The 23,880-nt window shown below is 53.4% G+C and overlaps 1 protein-coding gene across 1 annotated transcript; it reads left to right on the plus strand.

Moving 5' to 3' along the window:
• Positions 1–5,343: 5,343 nt before the first annotated feature.
• Positions 5,344–21,353, plus strand: MN1 (MN1 proto-oncogene, transcriptional regulator; the record flags this gene model as incomplete). Its single annotated transcript, XM_083373931.1, has 2 exons — positions 5,344–8,680; positions 21,117–21,353. 2 exons carry the CDS (start codon positions 5,344–5,346, stop codon positions 21,299–21,301), a joined length of 3,522 nt encoding a protein of 1,173 aa, XP_083230057.1. The 3' UTR covers positions 21,302–21,353.
• Between the last annotated feature and the right edge of the window lie 2,527 nt (positions 21,354–23,880).

The following is a 23,880-nucleotide window of genomic DNA, read 5'->3' on the forward strand; positions in this document are numbered from 1 at the left end:
CAAGATCACCGCAGACAGGTACTGCAGCCAAGAAATTAAAAGATGCTTGCTTCTGGGGAGGAAAGCCATGGCAAATCTAGACAGCGCATTAAAAAGCAGAGACATCCATCACCCTGCCAACAAAAGTGCGTATAGTCAAGGCTATGGTCTTCCCAGTTGCAATGTATGGCTGTGAAAGTTGGACCATAAGAAAGGCTGAGCGCCAAAGAATTGAGGCCTTTGAACTATGGTGCTGGAGAAGACTCCTGCGAGTCCCTTGGACTGCAAGGTGATCAAACCGGTCAGTCCTAGAGGAGATCAACCCTGACTGCTCTTTAGAAGGCCAGATCCTGAAGTTGAGGACCCAGATTGTTGGGGGCAATTAAGCTGACTTTGCCGCTTGGGGGGTGTATGAAAGCCCTAATAAGCAGGCATATACATAGAATGAAGGCTACTGCTAAGCTTGTAAGCTGCCCTGAGTCTTCGGAGAAGGGCGGGATATAAATGGAATTAAAATAAAAAAATAAATACTTTGGCCACCTAATGAGAAGGAAGAACTCACTGGAGAAGAGCCTAATGCTGGGAAAGATTGAGGGCAATAGAAGAAGGGGACGACAGAGAATGAGGTGGCTGGAAGCAGTAGGCGTGAGCCTAAATGGACTCCAGAAGATGGTAGAGGACAGGAAGGCTTGGAGGAACATTGTCCATGGGGTCGCGATGGGTCGGATACGACTTCGCAACTAACAACAACAACAAACTGAATACAGATTCTCGGCACCATCCTGGCCTTCTGCATCCCCTAAGACGAATGCTGAATATCTTGTTCCCAGTTCCAGGGTCTCTTTGAAGCCCCCTTATCGGCCCAGGCCGTTTGAAGCGAAGAAGCAGGCTTCTCCCTCCTGCGGCCAGCAGATGGCGGTGAAGGACGCGAGAACTCCCCAACTCGGCTGGTGCCGGATCCTCCGGTCTCTTCCAGGCCTTTTCTCAATCAAACGCAGCTGCTGAGGGAGTGAAAATGCAAATTGTATGTTTATAAAATGGGAAGCCACTCGATTGTGCATAATTTCCTTCTCGCATGTTTGCAGAGGCGCTGAGGATATGTACTGCACATGGAGAATTATAACTGCTTCCTTTCTGCCACTTTTCTGGGGCTAAAAAGGCAGGCGTGTTTGGAAAGTCTGTTTTGCTTTTCCTGTGGGTTCAAATAAGCATCTGGGGCTGCGTCTGTGGCAGAAGGTCGGGATTCCCAAGTGGCTGAAAAAGGCACATTCATGCTCAGGGCTTCTTCTGGAACCTGGGCCGCCAGCACTCCTTCCTGGTGGCCTCCCACTTGCTTTGGCAGAGCTTTTATGAACGCTTTAGAGAAAAAGTCAAGAACAAGAGGTCTTCCGTGGTTTATGCTGATGAGCCTAAATACCGATAACCTTTGAATTTGTGAGTTTGGGGGGTTGGAGGGGCAGTCCTTTGAAAATTCAACAAATGAGGCCGAGGACCATCTATCTCCGCAGAGAAGGGACCCAAAGGCTCCATGGCAGGCCAGATAACAGTTGGGCTCTTTAGCTCATGTTTACTGTAGAGTCCACAGTCATCCAATCCTTTCCCACTTGTTGCTACTCTCGCTCCAGTGAAGCCTGCAGGGGGCAAAATCTTGTTTACAGCCAGCAAAAAGGAGTCCATATTTGCTGAAATACATTTCCCAGCATTCCTGTTGGCTATGCTTTCTGGGACCATTGGGATTTGTAGTTTAGCAGCATCTGGGGAATCCCCATCCCTATTTCTGCTTAAAAGTCTACTTCAAAGCATGTAACACAGAGCACCTTGGCAACTTTTAAATACCTGACCCTGACCTCCCCACCCTCCATCTAGCCCAGCACTTTCCCTTATATCAATTTTCAAAGCCTCCTGAGAAAAAAAAATGATGTAAGTGAAGGACTACCTACATTGGCACCTCCTCCTGGAACAGGGGACACAAAGCCATTTCAGGCAATCTGATGGCTTGGATTCCTCATCTACCTTTGTGCAATAACTCTGTGAAATGCACAACTGTCAGTCAACATAGGATTGGAATGTACACCCAGTAGAAGCAGAACAGAAGCCAGTCCAGTCAAAACTCACTGAATGAGATCATGACATGATCTTTTTATCCGGAACTGACCCTAGAACTTGTCTTGATTGGGTTGAGGCCCTTCTTGTTACGCTTGCCCTTTGGGTTGTGCAAAGCCAACTTTGCACCAATGAGACTTTCACCTTCAAGGAGTCCTTCCGTCGTTACCCTCAATGGGGACAGTGACCCAACATCAGCCACAGCTTTTCAAGGGCTGTTCCGCTGTGCCCCACTGCACCAGTAAAAAGAGTGCGGCATATTCGGGACTTCAAGAATACTTTATTATGAGAAGGAGGCAATCATTTTGTGAAAGATGTCTTTTTTGTGTTTTGGATTTTGTAGTTTTTGTAGTTTGCATTTTATAAACCCAGGGCAAACAGACAACGATACCACACAGCACGATGCTAAGCTGAAAGGACCATTATTGCCTTAAAGGCTGCTTCCTCCTCTTTCCTTTTGAAGAACAGCTATGCTATCCAGCTGGATTTATAGGCTGAACTGGACACGGGCAACATTTTCATGTATTCCTTCTTTCTTGTCTGGCTTTTCTCTCCTTTGTGTGCTTCTTGCTAAATTCCTTCCTCCCTGCAATCAACTGAACTTATCTGGGATGTCAGTGAGCAAATGTTTCAGGAAGCCTCAGGTTCTTTCAAGAACCTGTTTTCCATACAGGCAGCTCATAATTGCCCCTGGTGTGAACCTGGAGGGTTAAGCCAGTTCTAGGTTTCTCCTAGATGTCACAGGGGTCCCAACCAGCAGTGAGAGGACATGTCCTCAGGGTCTTCTCAGCTTTAGAAATCAGCTGTGGATCACTTCTCTGTGCCCTTGTCCATTGACCCTTTTCTTCAGAAGACTGGTCCCTACCCACATGGAAGTCCCAGGAAGCCCCTTTCCCTGGGTAGTGATTGGACTCAGATCTTTCCCAACATGTCTTCCATAATCAGCTATTCTACGTTGCTGGTGTTTTCCGGGGACAAAGCGTCACTCACAACATTTGCTCTGGATAACACCATGCAAAGTGGGAAGTACCCAAGTCTCTTCCAAAGAGGGAGGGAGATGCAGACTCTTGGAACACCTCAACAAGCAACAACTACAAGGGCCACTTGAAGTGAAAGGAGAAGTAAGCCCATCCATTAGTTTTCATCAATAACCAAGTAATGAATCGATGCAAAATCAGAACCATAAAATCAGGCAGAGACACACAAGAGGAAAAGGGCAAGAGGAAAGCCCACATACAAGTTCCAGGCACTGCTAAAATCCCTGCCCACTGCTCTGTGCTATGAAGGCTGATACTTCTGAACTTCCTCTTACTTTTAATTGATGCCTTTCACAATTATTCTTCCCTATATTCTCTATGGTGTTTAAAATTGTTGCATGAAACTCAGCGCTGGGGATCCCCTGGTTGCTCAGCCATGTATCTGGATAGCCCTTGGCTCAGTAGGATGCGTGAAACCAGACAATCCAGCCACAAAGCATAGCTTGTCGCTTTGCATACTGTAGGAAATGAGCTGGCTAGGTTTGGGGGAACAAAGGCTCTGTGTGCTGTGTGGAAAGAGGCAATACTTTGCAGCAAAAGCAGGCAGGCGGAGAGACCTCCAGCCAGAGGACCTTAGGACCTGGGCTTTAGGATCTGGGAGCAATACTGGCCCAGAGACCATGGCTTGCCTAAGGTTACCAGACTTTGCCAAAAGGAGAACAGATCCTTCTTATTGTCCTCATGTTCTCCATCTAGCAGGCAGAGCTTTCAAATCAAATGCGGTCCGGCTTTTTGAGCATCACTTTCTGAGCAACTTTTCTCTCAGTGATGACAGTCTGTGATCTTGATTAATACCTCCCACCCTGCACCCCCCCCTTGTTCTCCTTTCCAGTTCTCTATGCCCCTCCTTTCCCCGTCCATATCTCCGGTAATCAACCCCAGACTCACCAACGGGCAGGCTCTCTCCTTCAGGAGGGCGGCCATTCTGAGCACCTACCTCTCGGCTGTTTCCCCCTTCCGTGGCAAGCCCGACAGCCTTGGGAAAGAGCAGCCAAGCAAAGAGGCCAGCGGGACGGCTGCGTTGCTTTCGGCGTTGGCACCATTTGCCTGCGGACAGCCGTACCGTCCTTACAGCCTTCTCCGCTGCTGGACCGCACCGACCAGACCAGCGGGACTCCCGTCGGCTCGCACGCTCCGAGGCGCTTCCAGGGAGACAGGCGGGAGGCACGCGAAAGAAAAGTAGCGCTTGGCCAGGACCCGTGCGGTGGCACGAGGCGGGGCGGCGGCGGCGGCATGCACCCTCTCCCGCCCTGCCTGTCGTTTGTCCTCTGCTGACTTCTCTTCTAGTTCGGTCAGCTCGGCGCCTTCACGAAGGAGAAGAACGCGCGGGAAAACTAATTACACAAAATCAATATTTAATCACAGCTCGGCATCCTGACCCGGCAGAGTGCCCCCCAAAAGCTCCCCCCGAGCCCAAAAGTGCCTGAGTCCCTTATTTATGGAGCTGGGAGGGGTGCGATCAGGGCTGATAGTGGAGGCCGGAGAGGCCCGGACGGGACGGCAGGAAGAGAGTGGCTCCCGCAGGCTCAGTGGCGGCTCGGGACGCTCAGTGTGGTTCCCGCGCTAGGGCCAGAGGGGAGGTGGACCCATGCAGTGACACTGCTTGACTCGCCTCCCCGCCGCGCTCGGGGCTCCTTAAGGAGGTGCGCCGGCCGTCGGGGCCCGCAGGCTCTGATCGACCAGGGCAGCCCGTCGCTCGGGTCGGACGCCAGGAGACCTCCGCGGCCTCCCCCTTCCCACCCGGGGCTTCCCCGCAACCGGGCCGAGCGCTCGGCGGGGGAAGGGTGGCGGCGGCGGAGGCGGCGGCGCCACCTTAACAGGGAGCCCCGCCCCGCCGGGCCGCTCATTGGCGCAGCTCTAATGGCTGGACGGCATTGCTGAAATGCAAAACTTGTTGCTGCTTCCCCGGCGCGCGGCGAGAGCGCGGCAGAGCCAGGAGCCCGCCAGCCCGCCAGCCAGGGAAGCGGCGCACCAGTCGCGCAGCCCAGGAAGGCTGGCGAGGCCCGGCGGGGTCCCCCCAGCTGCCACTCCGGCGCCGGACGGCAACTGCCGCGCAAGATGTGAGTCGGTCGTGCGGCGGCGGCGGCGGCCGATCTCTTCCCTGCCTGCCTGCCTGCCTGCCGGCGGCGCGGACTCTCTCAGCCGGCCGGCCGGCCGGCCGTGATGCCTCGCTGAGGATCTAGTCAGCCGGGACTCGAGCGATAGAGCCGCAGTCACCGGCGGGATGTTTGCGCTGGATCCATTCGACCCACACGGCGGCGGCGGCGGCGGCGGCTCAGGCAGGAGCGGGGTGCCGGACGAGCGGGGCGGCGGCTTTGGGCCGGGCGCGGGCCCCCAGTTCAAGCCGTCACCCTTTCACGGCGGAAGTGGTGGCGGCGGCGAACCGGCGCCCGTGAATGCCCTGAGCGAGCCCTCTTCCAATCTGCTGGCCATGAACCTGACCTTGTCCGGGGAAGGCTACGGCGGTTTCCACGCCCCCCGCGGCGGCCCTCCGGAGTTGGGCCAGGCCCAGCCGATCCACGGATTCTTCGGTAGCCCGCCGCCTGGGCCGGGCGCACACCACCAGACCCAACCACCGCCCTCGCACTTCGGGGGTGGCTTCGGGCCCGAACCCAGCACCTCCTGCCTGCACGGCGGGCGCCTCCTCGGCTATTCGGGCGGCCAGCAGACGTTCACGGGTGACGGCGGCTACGAGCAGCATCTGGCGGACGGCCAGGCGGGCGGGGATGGCTTCGGACAGCAGAGGGCGGGACCCCTCCAGGACTTCCAGCCGCCGCCGCATCATCTTCACAATCCCGGCGTGCCGGCCCCGTGCCTGCCGCTTGACCAGTCACCTAATCGCGCTGCCTCTTTCCACGGCCTGCCGGGAGCCGCCTCCTCAGAACCACACGGCCTGGACTCGCAGAGGCGCCTGCCCGGCCAAGGGGCGGCCGCGGTGGATGCCCTGGAATACAGTTACCCAAACAGCGAGAGCCATTTCGACTTGCCCGTGTTCTCGTCGTCAGAGGCCGAGGGGCAGTTGTCGCAGTACGGATCCGGACGACAGGCTGCTCCTCCGGGAGGCGGCAACTTCCCTGGGCACTCCGCGGCCTTGCCCCGAGCGCCGGGCTCCCTGGGGAAGGTGCCTACCCAACAGTCCCCTCACGGCATCTTCTTCGATAGGTTCGGCGGCGCTCGCAAAATGTCTCTGGGGCTGGAGCCGGGCCTGGGCAACGGAAGGCACCACCTAGTTCCACAACAGCCGCCGCCCCCGGCTCTCCTGGCCAGGCAGAATTCCTGCCCGCCGGCGCTGCCGCGGCCACAGCAGTGTCCAGAAGGAAGCGCCGCCAATGTGAATCTGCAGGACGGCGGCGGCCCGATTTTGCAGGCGCAGCACGGCCAGTTCGAGTATCCCATCCACCGGCTGGAGAACCGGGGCCTGCAGCACCAGCCGCCGCCGCCGCAGCAGCAGCATTCCTACGGCCCGGGAGAGCCGCTGTTCAACGTGCCCCACCATCACCACCACAACCAGCCCCAGCAGCCGCCCAACCAGCGATTGCAACACTTCGATGCGCCCCCCTACGTGAACCTCCCCAAGAGGCCCCGTTTCGATTCGTGGAGCGGCGGTGGCGGGGCAGGCATGCACGGGGCGGCCGCCTTGGAGAGCCACCTGTCGCCCTCCGCGGCCTATCCTGGTCTGCCGGGGGACTTCACGCCGCCGGTGCCAGAGACTTTTCCGCCGCCGCCGGGCCCAGATCCCCAGGCGGCTCTGCAGCAGCGCCAGAACGCGGCGCTGATGATCAAGCAGATGGCGGCCACCCGCGGCCAACCTCAGCGCCTCCGTCCGCCCAGCCTGCAGCAGGTTGGGCACCACCAACATCCTCACGCTGCCGGCGGCCACGGCCATCACCAGTCCCCGCACCAACACCCTGGCGAAGCCGCTTTCGAGGCGCAGGAGGGTGCTTGGTTCCCGCCGCCTCATCCTCCGCCGGGCGGTGGCGATTTGCTGTTCCGACCGGGAATCGGCGGGTTGCAGGAACCGCCGCCGCCGCCGCCGCCGCCCCTGCGGATGTCCTCGGGGGGCGAAGGACATGTTCCCTCGCCAGGCGGCCTGCAAGGCCAGTTCGGCTTGAGTCCGCCGTCGGAGAGGAGGCCGAGCCACCCCGACTTCGCAGTGCAGACGCCGAGCTTTCCTTTTGGGGGCCCCAGCCGCCAGCCTACCCCGCACAGCGCTTCACCCGGGTCCTTTGGGCCGCCGACGGACTTTCAGAGCTCTGCACCACCCCCGTCGCAACCCCGGCCCTCGCCGGCCAGCAGCAAGCTGGGGGCGCTCTCGCTGGGCACCTTCCCAAAAGGCGGCGCCGGGGCGCCTCCCGGGAGCACAGGCCCCAAGGACAGCAGCGGCCTCTTCGGGCAGAGCTGCTTGGCAGCGCTCTCCACCGCCTGCCAGAACATGATCGCCAGCCTGGGTGCGCCCAACCTCAATGTCACCTTCGGCAAGAAAGGCGCGCCCGCGGCGGTGGGCGGTGGGGCCGGCGGGGAGGGCGCCAAGCGGAGCAAGCTTAGCCCCGCAGAGCCTCCCGAGACGAACGGCGCAGGGCCGCAGCCTCCCCTCACGGTAGCGACGGCTCCTGCGGGCGAAAGCAGCCTCTCCCCTAATTACTCCCCCGGATCGGGCCCCGACGCCAAAGCGGGAAGCGGACGAGGCAGGGGACGTAGGAAACGAGACAGCGGCCACGTCAGCCCAGCCGCCGGGGCGACGGGCGGCGCTGGCGGCTTCTTTGAAAAGTACGGCTCGACGGCGGCTGCAGAAAGCGGCAGCCCCGGACAAAGCGGGGAGCGAAGCAGCGGCGGCACCCCTCATCTTCACGAGCCCCCCAAGGCGTTGAGCTCCCCGTCTTCTGCCTGGGCCAAGGCCGGCGGCGACCTCCTCCTCCAGCCTCCTCCGGAGCAAGCCGACCTTCTTCCCTCCCTGGACCAGGTGGAATCCTGCTCCCCGCGCGGCGGCGGCGACTTCTGCGAGGTGGAAAGCGAGGAGGAAGTGTCTTCCAGCTCCGACAACCAGGGCGCCAAAGGGTGTCCCGCCGGGCGCAGCCCGCTTCAGCCGCCCGCCCTCCCGGCGGACCATCCGCTCCTGAACGGACAGAAGACGTCGGCCCTGGCGCAGCTGGGCCTACATGCCGGCAGCAGCACCGCTACCTCCAGCCCCGACAGCTACGGCGCCGCCCCGCCCGGCCCGGTGCAGGAGGAGATTCACCCGTTGGAGATCCTGCAAGCGCAGATCCAGCTGCAGCGGCAACAGTTCAGCATCTCCGAGGATCAGCCGTTGGGCCTCAAGAGCGCCAAGCAGGGTCCCGAAGGCTCGGGCGGGGCCCAGAACGGCGACAGCGGCGAGCTGAGCAGCTGTTGCGAGGGCGCCGGAGCCAAGGGCGCGGTGAGCACTATCGACCTGGAGTCTCTGATGGCCGAGCACTCCGCCGCGTGGTACCTTCCCGGAGACAAAGCCCTCCTGGACGGGGAGCCCCGTGAGAAGGCCCTGGTGTCCTGGGAGAAAGCGAAGGCGCCCACGCCCGGCAAGGAAGGTAGGGGAGGCCGCCGCCGAGCTCCGCTCCGCTCGAGCCGGAGCTGCCTGGCCAAGCTTTACTCCAGGTCCCATGCTCCACCCCCTCCCGCGCGGTGTAAGTCCGACCGATGGTCTCCCCTCCGCATAGGCGGCGCTGCTGCTGAGGCGCCTTTGCCTCGGAGCTGTGTCTCCACTATCGAGCAGAGCACACACACCCCGGCCCGCTTGTTTGGGTCGGATTAACGTGGGAACGCAAAGGAGGGGAAAGTGGCGCGACCCGCACGCGCTGACGCGTGAACCTTCAGGACGAAGCCCCCCGCGCTAGAGCTGCCCTGAAGAGGTCCCCTTCCGCAGAAGCGCTGCTCTGGCGAGGTCTTCTAGGCCGCGTCCCGCTCCCCGGGAGGGAAAGAGGACATCTTGAGAGTCAGAAGGACCTTGTGCCTCCTGAATACACCTTTCCAAAGTTTCGCGCAACATAATGATTTTTGCCGAGATTCGCGGGGGGGGGGGAGGAGAAAGGCTTTTGAGGGGGTTAGGATATTTTAGAGAGGCTTAAAAACATCGGGGAGCTCTTATGTAGGTCCACCGGGGACGCGCGCGGGGAGTCGGGTGCGGTTGCAGCCTCTGAGACGGCGCAGGTTCTGCTGGTCTGATTTGCTTTAGCCCGTCCGGCTCTTGGGGGTCTCCTGGACTTCCAGCTCTGTCGGATGGGTGAGCCCCCGCCAGGGCAAGGAGCTTTCCCTGGCAACGGAGGGGCTGCCCCGGAGGGAAGAGGGGATGGCCGGGGGGGGGGCAGCCCTTCTCCCAGGTTTCCTTTGGGCGAGACCTTGCGGGGCTCCTTCCGCGCCTTCTCTTCCATTGACCCCGGACCTGACTGGATCAATACTTCTTAGACGGCAAATCGCAGCTCCCGTCTCTCCAGCCTTGCCAGGCTGGCTCCGCGGCGCTTTTCCTTTGGGTAAGCAGGAAAGTTTCCAGGGTGGAATCTGAGGCTGGTCCGATGCAGGAGATCCAGGAGAGAGGCGGCCGTGGGCTTGTGGCTCTCCTGCTTGCATAACTGTGCTTGTTCTTCCTGAGTGCAGGAACTTTTCCAGGGGCGGCTCCAGCCACCCCCAACTCAGAACAAGGAAGGGTTTGCAGAGGCAGAGTTTAAATATGAATTTCAGTGACTGGAGCTTTTCAAATTGGAGAAAAGTGATGCAGCCTTAATGCTGGTATTTTGTCCAAGGTCATCACAAGGGTGAGGGTTGGGAAGGGAAAAAGGAAATCTTTGCCTATTTTTTTATTTGAATTATTCTGCTCAATGATGTATTATGCTGTTCTTTTAGGTAACTTTTTGAAATTGGTCAGTACGCTGTTTCTGATGTTGAACATGTGGGATGCAGGAGGTGTGACCTGATGCGAGCCCATCCATGCGATCCTCTTTCCTATGGAGGATTCCATGGGGCAATTCCAGATCCCTGCCTCCCTTTCATTTCCTCCAGGAGGGACAGAGAACCTAGGGAGAGATATGTTTCACGTGCTTCCCTGCTGTGCGATAAGAAACAAAGCAAGAGTTACTTTCTAGATAAACGTGCCAAGACCTGCGGTGTTATAGAATTTTTTTTGCAGAACTTCCATGCATACTGCCGCGTGTGTGACTTTTGGAGATGGTTTTGTTTTGAGGCTCAAAGCAAGGCTCCAGTGAAGCGGCTCTCTGCTCTGTCTTGAGCTGTATTCCAGAACCTTGACTCTGAAATCGGGGCTAGCTGGAAGATGGCGGTTGCCTCAGCTGTTGCAGAGAGAGGATTGTCTGGCAGGTAGGCAAGAGCTTGGCTTCCTGGGCCTCCCTTCCCTCTCTGGGTCTCTCTCCTTTGAGGGGGTGCATCCTGGGGCAGGGAGTCCCCAGGGTGCTGCTCTGTAGCAACCTACTGCAACATGCAGCAGCAGCAGCAAACGCCTTTGGTGGCTGTAACGCAAAAGGCGAACAAATTTGGTTTGGCTCCTATTCTCCTTCCCAGGCTGTTCCAGGATGCTTAGCTACTGTTTGCTGGTTTGGCTGCCTGTGGTAGTACTCATAAATCTGTCAGTGGAAGAAGCTGCCCCCTGGGATGGTGTGAACATGAACATTCATGGAACGAGCGCTTCCACATGAAATGTTAATCTGGGCAGGAGGACAGGGTTTCCCATCTCCACGGGCTCTCCTGATGGGTTGTGAGGAGGCAGTCTTGAAGGGCCAGTTTTGAAACACCCCTGAGTGAAATTGAAAGGATGAGGAAAGCATGGAAATTGCTTTCTGGCATCAAAAGCGGATTGGAAATCTGTTGTACCTGTTAGAGGGATGCGCCGTTTGTTGCTGTAGCGGCACCATTTGATCCTCTGGCCTGAGGAAGGGAACGGTCACCTGGGATGCATAAGGCACAGAACCAGGGATAGGGAAGATGCCCACCACTGCTGGGCTTAAGGACAGGACAAAGGCTTTTAAGGCAAACGGCTTTAGCAGGTGAGCACAGCCCCAGTCCCCAGGCTATGTCCTTCACGGGGACTGGCAGGAAAGGGTCTTCCAATCTTCAAGCATATTTCTGGATACTTCCGAGGCTAAAGTTGCCATTAAAGGCCAGGGCTGGTTAGACCAAATGCTGCTTAAGCTGTTCATTTTCCCTTTTTATTCACCTCCACAAAGGCAAGCAAGTTGCCCAGAAGCAGGCCAGTTCTAACATTTGTAGGGAGTCCTTTGCACGTGGAATGGAGACAGGTGGCCTCTCTTGGAAGTGCTGAGCCACCGTAGCTTTGTGTGCTGACCGAGGGCCCTTGTGGAATGTTATGCTGGGCTGAGTCGTACCCTCCTGTCTGGCTGTAAGTCTTTGGAGTTGGTCGTTTACTTTTTATTTTCTTAAATAGTACCTGTCCTTTATATTCCCATGCATTGTTTAAATTAATCCTGTTGGTTGTAGTCAATGCTCCAACTTGGAAGTATGTGTTTTAGAATACAAAAATTAGGTATCATTTAATATTTCAAAATTTGCTTGTAGAATTAAATATATTTTCCTTTGTTTTATCTTATGCCATAATTTCTTATTCTTTTTTTGTGCTTTGTATAGTGTTTCTTACCCAGGAAGGCAGGAACATGATGCATGCATTTCATAAGTTTATTTATTTATTTTATAAATACATTTGCTAAGCTGTAAAACAAAATAATTGCACAATGCTACTGGAGGAACTCAAGAGTTGCAGAGGCGGCTGTTATGAAAACAGACAAAACCTCTCTGTAAATCATCCTGGAACACTGTCTTGCTTTTCTTGAATGTCTTTAGAGAGTTTTGTCTGAAGACTGTCCATGTTACAGATACAAATAGTGAGCAACACAGCCTCATCACAGAGGAATTTGCAGTTGCACATATGACAAACATTTTTGTAAAGAAAGTGTTGTTTTGTCAACTCCATCTGGATGACTGAGAATCTTCATTGACAACTCTTGCTGCAGTTTCCTCATGTTGTGGGGCCCATTGAGTATCTCCCTGATGGTGGGTTGCCTCACTCCCCCTGGGCCTGTGTTTAGGCAGAAGCACAGTGTGGGTCTTTTGGCCTGCGTTTGTTGGATTGTGGAATAGGGAGCTATTCTTTGCTTCTCTAACCAGAGGGGGGAAAAACTGTGCGCCATCATTATTTGGACATTAAGAGTTTTCTTTTCTGGGTCTACGCAGCCTAAATTTATGTTTAAGACCGGAGTCTTCTAAGAAGATTCCTTTGAACAGCAAAGCAGAAGGAAGGAACCAGGCTTACTTTTCATCTTTTTAAATTAAGCATTAATTTGGGCATAAGGCCCTTCAGAATTGGAATGTCAAAAATCCCCCTGAGCAGCAAAGTGCTAGTCAATATCTTGACACTTAGACTGTGGTTTGGGGTTAAAGACGAGAGGGCACCCCGGGCAGCTTTGGGGAATATTCAACGGAGACACGGCAGAAAGGACAGCGTTGGCCAGCGGAGGGGAAACGGGTTCCCTCTAATGGCATCCAGGTTCACTTTTGCTGAAATATACCTATCATTCTCCTGCAGCGTTATGTATTTCTAAGATTACATAGTGGAGATTTTCCTGATTGCCTTAAATCTTAAATTAGTGAAATTTACTAGCCGGAGGGACTATCTATTAATTTTAACCAGCTGAACGTATTTATACTTTACAGGGAATAAGAGAGATGATATTTGTATTGCATAAAAGAAAAGGAGGGAAAAGCCATCTGATTAAAAAAACTGTATTTTTTTTTCTGGGGCTGAGCCTCCTACAAGAGGTGAAGGATTCAGATGATAAAATCGCTAGCCAGTTTTCTCTCTGGGTGGAGAAGCCTTGCCAGATTCAGCATTTAAAGAGAGAAAAATATGCTTGTTTCAAAATTACAAAATGGTTTCTTTGTGAGATGCACTTAATTTTAATTTGGTAAAGAATGTGCATCAAATATATGAAAGAGGAGTCTCTGTCCACAAACTTTCTGGATATAAAAAACCCAGCATACTTTTTTTTATTTTTGGTTTCCTTGGTTCTGTTTTACAATGAAGTATTAATTATCGTAAGACTTTACCAAATGGTGTATAGCTTAATAACAGCATTCAATATTAATCTGACCATTCAGTGGTAAAATATTAAAATGCTACTTACCAAATGCAGATATTTTACTTACATTTTCAAAAGGGAAAAATTATGTGAGTTCAAGAAAATACTGTTATTGTAGTTGAAATAGTGTTGCTAACATCAAGACAGTTTAATATTTTAATTGGTTACTGAAGAAAATGTTATTCATTGGGATGTCCCAGCACGTCTCCTACGTCCATAAATACATAGAGAATCGTGGTGTCTTAAAATAGCCCCTTTTGGCCAAGGATTCCTGTGGCCTCACTCCTAAGCCTTCCTGCTTGCAGTTCAGGAAAATTTGCTTGCAGGGACTTAGGTTCGGCTCATTCAGCTGAGGCTGCACTGGGATCAATATTTAGTAATCACTATGAATTAGTAGTTTATTTACTGTTTTGTGGTTGTTCTGTATAAATGATTTTCTTATGGCTTAGATATGCTTAATTTTACAGCTCTGGAGTTCTTCTACCTAGAAATCTTTCTAAAGCATAACAGCCCCATTTGTTTCATTCTGTTGCTTTTTAAAAAAAAAGTTCAGAAAACAATGATAATGCTGGAGCTTCATCAGAAGAAAGGCAAGGAAGGACAAAAAAAATACAAAGGCACGTTGAGCCCCAGGGTACCCCTCAGTTGAGATTTTGCACCATCAAGTCTAAACATAGTATCAGAATTTGGATTCATGAAGTATTTCCTTTGTTCTTGGCAGAGCTTGGAAATAACCGCTCACCCTTAACAATTTCATGGTGGAATCTTTCCCGCCACCCAATAATTTGATGCAATGCATACCTACATCCCAACGGAGAGATTTGGAAGCCTTAGCCTGTAATGCTGGCCTAACCCTGACCCTTGCACTCCCTTCCCCATCACCTTTATGTCCTGCCGAAGGAAAAATGTGCTAACACCAAGGCAAAAGCCGAGACTGCTAAAGGGAGAGTGGGTGGGGTGTTTTGCTGGATGCTTTTGTTTTTCATGGGAATGGACGTGGAATCCTTCAGACCCAACTGAACACCTCAGGCAAAGCAGATTTATTAATTGAAGCTAGTTTGAGTCGATTCGTGTTAAAAGTTCTGAGAAAAGTAGTTTTCAGCCTCCATTTTGGAATTCTGTATTTCATTAGGAAAAATCTTGCTGCCAGTTGATGCGTCTCTTTTTCTTCCATAGTTTGCTCACTGGTGAGGATGCAATGAAAGGGTCTTGGCCACGCAGTGTTAATTGCGTGGCCGGTTAATTCCCTGCCTCAGAAGCACAGGCAGAGCAGAGGGAAGCCTGGGGGGGGAACCCCCGCACCCCTGCTTCTCTGCTGCTAGATGGGTAGCTGCATGTTCGCCTCAGACCAGGGTTCGGAGTAAATGATCTCTAAGTCTGACAACTGCGGATTGTGATTGTTGCCATGAGCTTTCTGCTTGTCCTAGTGGACAAATTGCCTTCTCTTTTCTTGACCAGGATGGAATTGGAAATTGTGCCAGTTTCCTCTCTTCTCCAAAAGAAAAATGTGCATTGCCCCTGATCTGAACCCACACGGGAAACAAAGCTATTTGTTTTGAGCCACAAATGATGGCTTGTTCAATGCTTTCTGAACAGCTGCAAGATGGGGTTTGAGCTTCCAAGCACTCTTCCTGGACTCTGTTCCTCGCTCTGCTAGCCTAACCGTGACTTTCTGGTGCCAAGACCAGATGTGCAGAGCAAGGTGGGTGACTGGAAGAGAACTGAGGAGATGTGGCTTGTGACATCTGTACCCTCGGCTGCTCTGCAGTGGTGGCCACTGTGTGCTTGGAAAAAGGAGAGAGATCTTCTGGCTCTTCTCCTCCAGTCAAGTGGGGCTTTACAAGACCGCCTAGGCCTACACCTTTTCCAAGCCAATTCCAGGAGCTGAAGGGCTGCCCTGCAGGAGAGCTGAAGAGGAGTTGATTCCTGCGGGTCGCTCTCCTTGCCGGCTTCACTCTACTGTCCCTTCTTTGGTGGCTACTTGGTGGATGACTGGGATGGCTTTGTAAGCTCCCTGCACAGCTCTCGGGAGGCCTTTTCCAGGCCCAGAAATGTTCAACAGTCTGCCCAGGGACCATTCCAGTGACTCCCATCGAGAGCACGTTTCCACCCGTCTTCCACCCTCCATCCATAGTAGCCCGAAATTCTGAGGCTCATAAGCTCCAGGGAATGCCTTGGATGTTCCTGAAGTGAGGCGGTCAAGTACAAAAGATTGGCCCCTGGGATTGCAACTCATCTTGATGCTTTGAAAATACCCTTAAACCAAAACCCCACCGAGCAGTTTGGGCTGAAGGTGCTGCTTGTTACCCTTTGTTTTGTAAGGCTACTTCATTTGCTCACAAAATTGGAAAGTTTTGATTACAAGTCATCAGAGTTCCAAAAGGCTGCACGATGCAGGGCGACTCAAGCCTGGGGATGCTGCTTCTTTACCCTGTTGCCTCCGTCTTCCTGGCGTTCCTGGAGGAGTGAGGCCAGTGTGTGTGTGTGTGTGTGTGTGTGTGTGTGTTGGGGTGGGAGAAATGGGTTCAGGAGGTGTTGAGAGTGGACACAGGAATGGCAGCTCTTCCACCCACCAGTTCCAGAGTGGATTTTTCAGTGAGGCAGTCTTTCCTGTCTTTGCAGAGGTTCTAGAGTGGGAACCCCTTTGCCACAAGGGACTCGGGGGGGGGGGGGCTCTGGGGCTGGAGAGGCATTTAAGGTTGCTGTGTTCATTGTTATTCTGGTGTTCTATTGCTGGACAGGATTTACTTTTGTGTGTGTGCTATTTTATATTTCTCTACGGTTTATTTTCTGGAGAGGTAAAATGTGCATCCGTTAAGGTATGATTCGTGGCTAGGCATTCCCATTGTTTAAGAAGGTGCCCCCCCCCAGTGATTTCATTCAGTCCATCAGTTTGGGCTGAGCCATTATGATTCCCAAACAGGATCCAGTCAGCAGATGGAATTATCACTTTGAATTTGGGGAGCAGAAGCTGCCTGGGTGAGGGAACAAAGAGTCAGCTCTGTGCCTTCACTCGGCCATAGTTGGCCAGGGGTGTGGTTGTATCCTGTTCTGCTGTCCATCCTCCTCTCCTTAGGGACACCAAAGCCTCCTCCTTCTGGCCCTCTGCAACCATCCTGGCCAAGGGCCGTTGCGCTTTCCCCCTCTCTGGTCCTCCTTGCAAGCGTCTTTTGGGGATCAGAAATAATTGCTGCCCCGAAGGGTTGCGAAGGAACATTATTTGTTTATTCAAAGTAGCCTCATGCTTGCAAATGCTGGTAGCGCTAAAAGAAAGAGTTGTTAGTTATGAGTTTGGACATTACATTGAAGAGGTATTTGTAAGTTACACAGAGTGACAAAATGGAAGGGGGGGCATTATCTTTTTAAATCAATATGTATACAAATCCACCAAAGTAAACTGAAGCAGCAGAAGGGAAGAATGCCAGAAGAAATAGCAGGGGGGAAAACAGCAGATGCGGAAGCAAGGCAGAGGTGGCACTGACAGTATTGGCAGAAGGGCAGTTCTGGAACCTCCTCACCCTGCTTCCTGCCCCATATGCCCAGGGCTGAGTCTGGAGGGGAGGGGGCTTTGCACAAGGGGCCCTCTCCCTAGAGCAGCTTCAGACTGCAGGGCCACAAGCGGGAGGAGAGGAAGATGGGAGGCCCGGCTGGAGCATTGCACTGGAAAGAGCCCCTCGCCGGAGGCTTTGCAGCCATGGTGCCACTTAGCACCAACTGGGACTGGGAGCTCAGCCCCTCTGCTTTCTGTGGGGTCCTTTATCCACTGCCCCCTCTGCCCCCCAGCATCTTCCCTGCTTCGGCTGGTTCTTCCTGTGGGGGAGGAGGCATTCTGGACTGTTTGCCAGTGACCTGGGGGCCGCTGGGGGCCATTTCAGAAGCAGGCGGTGCCACACGGGACGTCTTAGATCAGGAGCGTAAAGAAATGTGCAGTAGGAAAAGGGCTTCCTGGATTTGCTAATAACACTCTTTGGAATCTGCAAATTCATGCTTCCTAAATAGGCAAACTATGTGTTTTTTTCTGCACAGAAAAACACTTCATCTAAAGTTGTTATAGAATTCTTTCCCTTTTCATATTTTTCCTCTAGGCTGAGTGAGATACGCTGAAGATTTTATAAAAATATAAATAGTTACTTCATTTGACAGAGGGAATCTGTTTAATATCACCTTTTTTAAATCCACATTTTAAAATTCCCATGAAATGCATATAAATGGGCTAACAGATTTAGCATGTTAAATTGACTGGGCATTTTGTTTTGTCATGCTCCATATATATGTTAGACATATTGCAACATGTGAGCACATGGCTTCCCCAGTGAGGCAGGAAGAGTCTGATGGGCCAAGCTGTGTCCAGGGTGAGGAGCTGGGCTTCTTGCCTCTGGAGTTACTCTCCCAACTCTGCATTTCTTCCTCCTTCCCTTCCTCCCTGAAAACCTTGCAAACCTTTAGACTCCACTTTCACTGGCTACGAGAGGTTAGGTAGGCCTGATTATCCTTATCACCGCTCCTTAACTTAGTAGATGCTAAGTTATTACTTGGGCATATATGCAACTGTTTGAATTGTAGGTTTTTGCTTGTTTTGTTGAGGTTTTAATTATTTGTTTATTGGACTGGCTATTATGTTGTAAACTAATTTTATTGTATAGAATTTAATTGCTTTTTCCCCCCTGAAGAGTCTTGGTAAATATGCATCATCATCATCATCATCTTAAAATTGGGAATTTGGGATTGATGCAGTTTAATTATTATAAAGCCATCAGGAGCTGATGGTTGATTCGAGGATTAAGCTTGCCGGTGATGTGCAGCAAGACCCGAACAGGCACTTTCCCTGGGACTCTTGCGGTTTCCAAGCGGTGCCAAGTCATCAGCTAACCTAGAGGGAGAAGAGGTCAAGCCAAAGGCACAGCTCCCATCAAGGGAGGCAGTGACACTATGAAGGGCTCCCCTGGGAAGCCTCCCCGCTAAGCCTCCTTCACTGGTGGGGGGCTTTGCGTCCCATGCCAGCCTCGGCCCTTCGGACGGACTATTCTGATCCAGTTTGCAGGAGGAGTCCATAGCAGCTTCCCCGTGGTCTGCTATTTATAGCTCACTGCTATTAATTCACAGCTTATATTTTAATCTGTGCTCAACGTTTAAAACACTATTGAAATGCTGTTTTCTGATGGGCAGGCCAGATTCTCTCGGGCTGAACCTTGGATGGGCAAAAGAGGGCAGTGCCCTGGCAACCGGAGAAGCTCCTCAGGCAGATGAGGCAGCTCCTGGCAAGGAGCTTGGAGGGGCCTCCCTGGCAGCACTTGGGGGTCTTTTTATTTATTGAAAAAGACCCTGCTTGGCAGAGTCCTCTGCAGATGTAACTACTTTGCATGAACAGCAGCATCTGCCTTGGCAAGGGCCATGCCAGCAACTGGGCGGGTTTTGGAACTGGCAATGCTGGTTTTGAAATCAGCTGGTCAAATGCCCCAAATAATGATCTGCCCCTCAACGGCTAGTGACATTTCTGTAAATCAGACCCCCCCCCCCCGCCCAAGGTGCTTTTTACACATGGAAGGGTTATAAAGAAGTCAGGAGGGTGGTTGCACCATCCGTAGCCTATTTAATCTGTGAATAATTGCTTTAATTATTTCCGATCAATATCTCCATTCCATAGCTAAATTTACTTCCTGAATAGCCAGACACCTTGCATTATTTGATAGGCGGCCCCTGGTCAGCCACGCTGGTCTGTCCTGCTTCCTGAACAGAGTTTAGGTGAAAACTAAGGGGAAATATGAACACCGCTTATCTCAGGAAGTGGACCTGCTGGCTTACTGGAAAGAGAAGGGCAGCCCTGCTCCCCCCATCGCCTGCTCCCCCTGGTTTTTCCCCAGAAAGCCCGTGGCCTCCTTGCTGGCAGGCTCACCTGAACCTCCTTCTCAAAGGGGCCGGAGACAGGGGAAGGGCAGAGAAAAGAGGAGGACTGGGGGTGGGGGTCTCCATACACTTTTGGGGTGAGCATTCTGTTTTGCTGTCCTGGGTGCAAATGCAAACAGAATTGAATTTAGTGGTGTAACCATCTTTGCTCTTTGGAGCAGGCTGCCTTATCTGTTCCTACCTGTTTTTCCTTGCAAAAGCCAAAAATCAGGAGCCCTTTGCCAGCTCTTGAGTACTGTGAGCAACACAAACATTCAGGCGACATGGGCCTGATACAAATCTTGGGCACCTCAATTAATCATCTTGTCAGAAGAGAAGAGCTGGCGAAGATCAAAGGTGGTTTTCCTGCACTGCTAACCCAGGAGTGCCTAGATGGGTTTGGGATAAATGGGCTACTTGCTGAACCCAGATGGGTGCTGGGTGGGGAGGAGGTGGCCCTGGGCACAAGCCTCTTCTCCCTCCCCCGCCGTTGTGCCGAGGGTGTGTAATCTTCAGTGGCTGAATGGGAAGAGTGTGGTGCTCGAGACTTCCTTTGGCTTTCTGAAGTGGCAGAAGGGATCCTGCCTGCGGTTTCCTGGGTTGCATCCAGCAGCTCCCTGGCAAGCCAGCTGGCTCCAGAAAGGGACACAGCTTCTGATTCAGCTCTCTTGGGCAGAAGATGAGGGTGTGCTTGCAATGGGGATGCGTATGCAGGCTAGGATCACATCCGTTGCCAGGAGCCAAGCCAACCTTGGTTGGCAAACACCCCTGGCAAAGCATTGCCAGCTGGAAACGGGCACCTTTGCCTGTGGATTGAGAGCACCGCTGAGACGAGGGTCCAGGATCAGGCCCCCAAGGGGGAGGGGTGGCTTGCGAGAGAGGAGTGCAACTCACAAAGGCTGACCAAAGAGGGTGGGCCTTTGGCTGAGTGATGTGCACAAGGATGGCAGGCATGTGCCTGCTTTGTCTGCCCTCGGGTGTGCTCACATGGGTCCCTGCCGCTCTCATTTCCAAATGCCGCTGTGCAAAGCACTTGCTTTGCCAATGCGAAAGCCGGAGGGTGTCGCTTGGCACTGGCGCTCCGTCCTCGGCAGCAGGCTTCTCACAGGAGTGCCCAGGCAGGTGTCCAAACCGATATGTCAGACTGTCAGAGGAGAGAGTTGGTGAAAAGGATCTTGCCCCATGGGGTGTTTTGAACGAAGAGAGGCAGGCGAGGGGTGCTCTCAGAACCGCGTGGTGCAACAACATGTCCAGGGAGGAGGTGCCTTCAGCCTCAGGACATCTTTAGGGTGGCCGGGTGCTGAGGGCCATTAGCCATTAGCCTTGCATCAGGCCAGCCGGCCGGCAGACCTCGGGGTTTGCCAGGAATCGTGCCAGCACTTTGGCAGAGGTGTGGGATGAGCATCTAGGTCAGTGGCTTCTCTGATGCCAGCCTTTTGTGAAATGGGGTAGACTCGGGTTAGCTGCCGAGCACCAGGTCTTAGAGAGGTGGGCAACTGCCCAGGGTCTCTGTGCCGTGTTTTGCCCCTTCAGTAGCCTGGCACAGGAAGAAGCCTTGAGGGGAAGTTGGGGGCATGTCTTCTCAGCTCTGCCATGGATTGCATGGCTGCCTTTGCGGTTCCAAACCCCAAATACTTCGGCTCTGTTCAGAATTTGGGGAGAACCTCTGCAGAGGCCTGGCGGGATGTTCTGGCTGCCAGCAGTTCAGGCTCAGGGCAACCCGAGCGTTGCCTTCTGACGGGACTTCCTTGTGGAGAGCTCTTAAAGAGCAAGAAATCCTGGCACCTGCTTTGGGAACTGAGGGCTAAGCCTCCATACCCCTTCCTGCTCTGCCCAGAGCCTGGCCTGGGGCCCCGGCCTGCTCTCCTCTTGCCTCTGGGGCCCTTTCCCAGCCCAGAGTGGCTCCAGAGGAAGCCCCGGCTGAATGCTGCTCTTGCTCCCTGGTGGCCCCCAGCCTAACCTCTTTCTCCTCCTCCTTTTGCAGCCCATGACCTCCCCTCTAGCAAGTCCTTGGCTCCAGCACAGACGGGCAGCCACTTGCAGTGTCTCTCTGTCCACTGCACGGACGACATGGGTGACGCCAAGGGCCGGACTGCAGTGCCAACATGGAGATCCCTGCACTCGGACATCTCCAACAGATTTGGGACTTTTGTGGCTGCCCTGACTTGAAGAAGAAAGAGGAGGAAGAGGAGGAGGAGGAGAGGAAGAGGAAGAGGAGAAGGTGGTGGTTTTCTTCTGTTCTTTTTATGTTTAACCAGCTGCTGTTACTAGCTGGACAGTTTTTCTAGGCTGGTATCTGTTTGACAGCATACAGACTGGCAAGGGTTAATTTAAAACAAACTCAACCTTTTTAAAAAAGAAAGAAGGAAAGAAAGAAAAGAACAGCGGCCATTTCTCCTGCCGGAGGAGGAGGAGGAGGAGGAGGAGGCACACCGGCGGTGAGCCAAGCAGGGCCAGGTCAAGGGGAGGCAGGATGGGTTCGGGTTTTTCGTGCTCCCCTCCCCTCTTTTCAGAAGTCTGAGAGGGCAACTGGAGAGCAGCACCGAAGTCCAAACCCCTCAGATGGAAACTGCCACCCCAAAAGCTACTCGGGGACCCCGAGCTTTTGCCTTTCCTGCCCACCACAGCCAAACCATCAATGCTCAGCCAAGGATTCAGACCTTCCTTTGTCTCACTGGAGAGCGAGAAGGCGGGTGGGCGGGCGAGGAGGGGGGGATGCAAGCTGATCCCTTGCCTCCCCTCCCCACCTCATTCCTGCTGCTGCCTGGTTTCTGCTTTCTGGCACAAAGCCTCAGATCGCCTGTTTTTCTTTTGTGTGTGTCTGTGTGTGTGTGTGCTTGCAAGCACGCTCAGTGGCAGCTCTGCTCTCAGGGCCTGCCGGGCTCCCCTTGACAGCTGAGTGCCTTTCCTGGAGGGAGGGAGGGGGGGAGGGGGAGGGAGGGGGCCTCCTCTGCCCAGCCAGCAGCCCAGCCGGGTCCTCCTGCTCTGCCAACAGCCTCCCATTGTCTTCCTCCGTTTCCTGCAGAGAGAGGCCCCTCTGCCGAGCCCAGTCCAAGGCAGCATCCAGCCGCCTCTGGCTGGGTGCTGCTCTGGCTACCAGGGAGTCAAAGCGGCAGAGCCGGGGCAATGAGCCGCGCTTGGCTGCGGGGAGGAGGTCAAGAGAGGGGCCAACCAAGCCAGAGGGAAGGGAAGAACTCCCCTGTGGCTGGGAGTCAGGCAACCACGGTGCCCCCAGGGTGGTATTTCCAGCCTCAGGTTGGCATTTCCAGCAAGCAGCAAGGAGGCTGCTCTGAGCCAGCCCACCTGGCGCCTCAGGGGAGCCCTGCTCAGTGATCAGTTTCCACGGATTTCCCTCTGCCCAGGCTCTCCACGAGGTCTGGGGCGTCTGCTGAGAAAGCAGTGGGGGGGGGGAAGGGCCCAGTTCCTGCCCACAGGAAGCTCCCCACCCCGGTTGCCTTTTCTTCTTTGAAATCTAAGAAACCTGAGGGGTGCATTTCTTTTTTAATGTCCTGGATTTTTTCTCCCCTTTTGCTGGCCGGTCAAATCTTCACCCGCCTCCTGTCCTGGCTGTCTGAACCTGTTCGGGGTGGTTTCTTCCTGGCTCAGAGGCAGCAGCCCCCTGCTTCTGCTCCTCTGCCAGCCTGTGGAGTTGCCCCACGGCCGTTCCAGGGTTTTCTCCTGCCTTCCCCACCTGGGGGCTGCTAGGCGACCCTCTTTCTGCCAGTGGTCTGCAAAGGGAAGCGGGTCAGGTGGCGGCCTTTATTCTGTTGTTTTCTGAAAGAAGAAAAATCAGCGTACAATCCATGGAATTGAAGCATTAAAATAAGAATAACAGTGATAAAGAAAATCTGAAATAGACAGCAACAGTGTTAAAATGCAAACAGCAAATTCAAACTTCATTCAGGCAAAGAGAAATATTTTCAGCTGATGTTTAAAATGACTGGAAAATAGCTTTAACAGTAAAACAATAAAATAACAATAGAGTTGTCAGAAATTATCAGTAAACTGCCTCCTAAAAGCATTCAGTCGAGTAACACCCTGCATTGTGCAGAAAAGGAAAGGAAAAAAAACCTGTGGATTTGCAGAACTCTTCAGGCAGAGGGTCCAGATAAAAATCACAGGAAACCTGCTGAAGACAGACAGACAGACAGAGGCACGCACAGAGAGCACACAAATGGGTCTTTTGTTGCTTCAGGGCCGTGCTGGGTGCCCTCCGCTGCTAATCTAGGCCACGGCCACCATCTGAGCGGGTGTGGGGCACCCGAGGCCACCGGCACCCCTTTACAGGAAACAACTTTGCGGCTAAATCAGGGCAACCTTTTCTGACGGCTCTCGGATGCTCTGCAAATGGCCCCCCCTCCTCCTCTCTGGAAAGGCTGGTGGGGGGGGGCTCCTCCTCAGCCAAAGGTCCGGAACTGCTCTGCACAATTACAGCAGCTTCTCTGGTGGGGGAAAGCAATCTAAAATAAGCCAGATATTTTAACCAAGATTTTAGGATAAAATTAAGTTTCGGGGGACTTGCCAATTATTTTTTCTTGGTTTCATCCCTGCCACAATTCCCCAGCCATCGCAGCTTTAAAAACAAATCCTAAAAGAAAAGGATGTCCTTATTTTCATTGTACTGAAAAAGAGCCCCTTTCCTCCCAGCCAAATCCCTCCTGCTCAGCCAGAAGAAGAAGAAGAAGAAGAAGAAGAAGAAGAAGAAGAAGAAGAAGAAGAAGAAGAAGAAGAAGAAGAAGAAGCAAAGT

This window comes from Vipera ursinii (genome assembly GCF_947247035.1).
Source record: "Vipera ursinii genome assembly, chromosome: 14".
NCBI classification, from domain to species: domain Eukaryota; kingdom Metazoa; phylum Chordata; class Lepidosauria; order Squamata; family Viperidae; genus Vipera; species Vipera ursinii.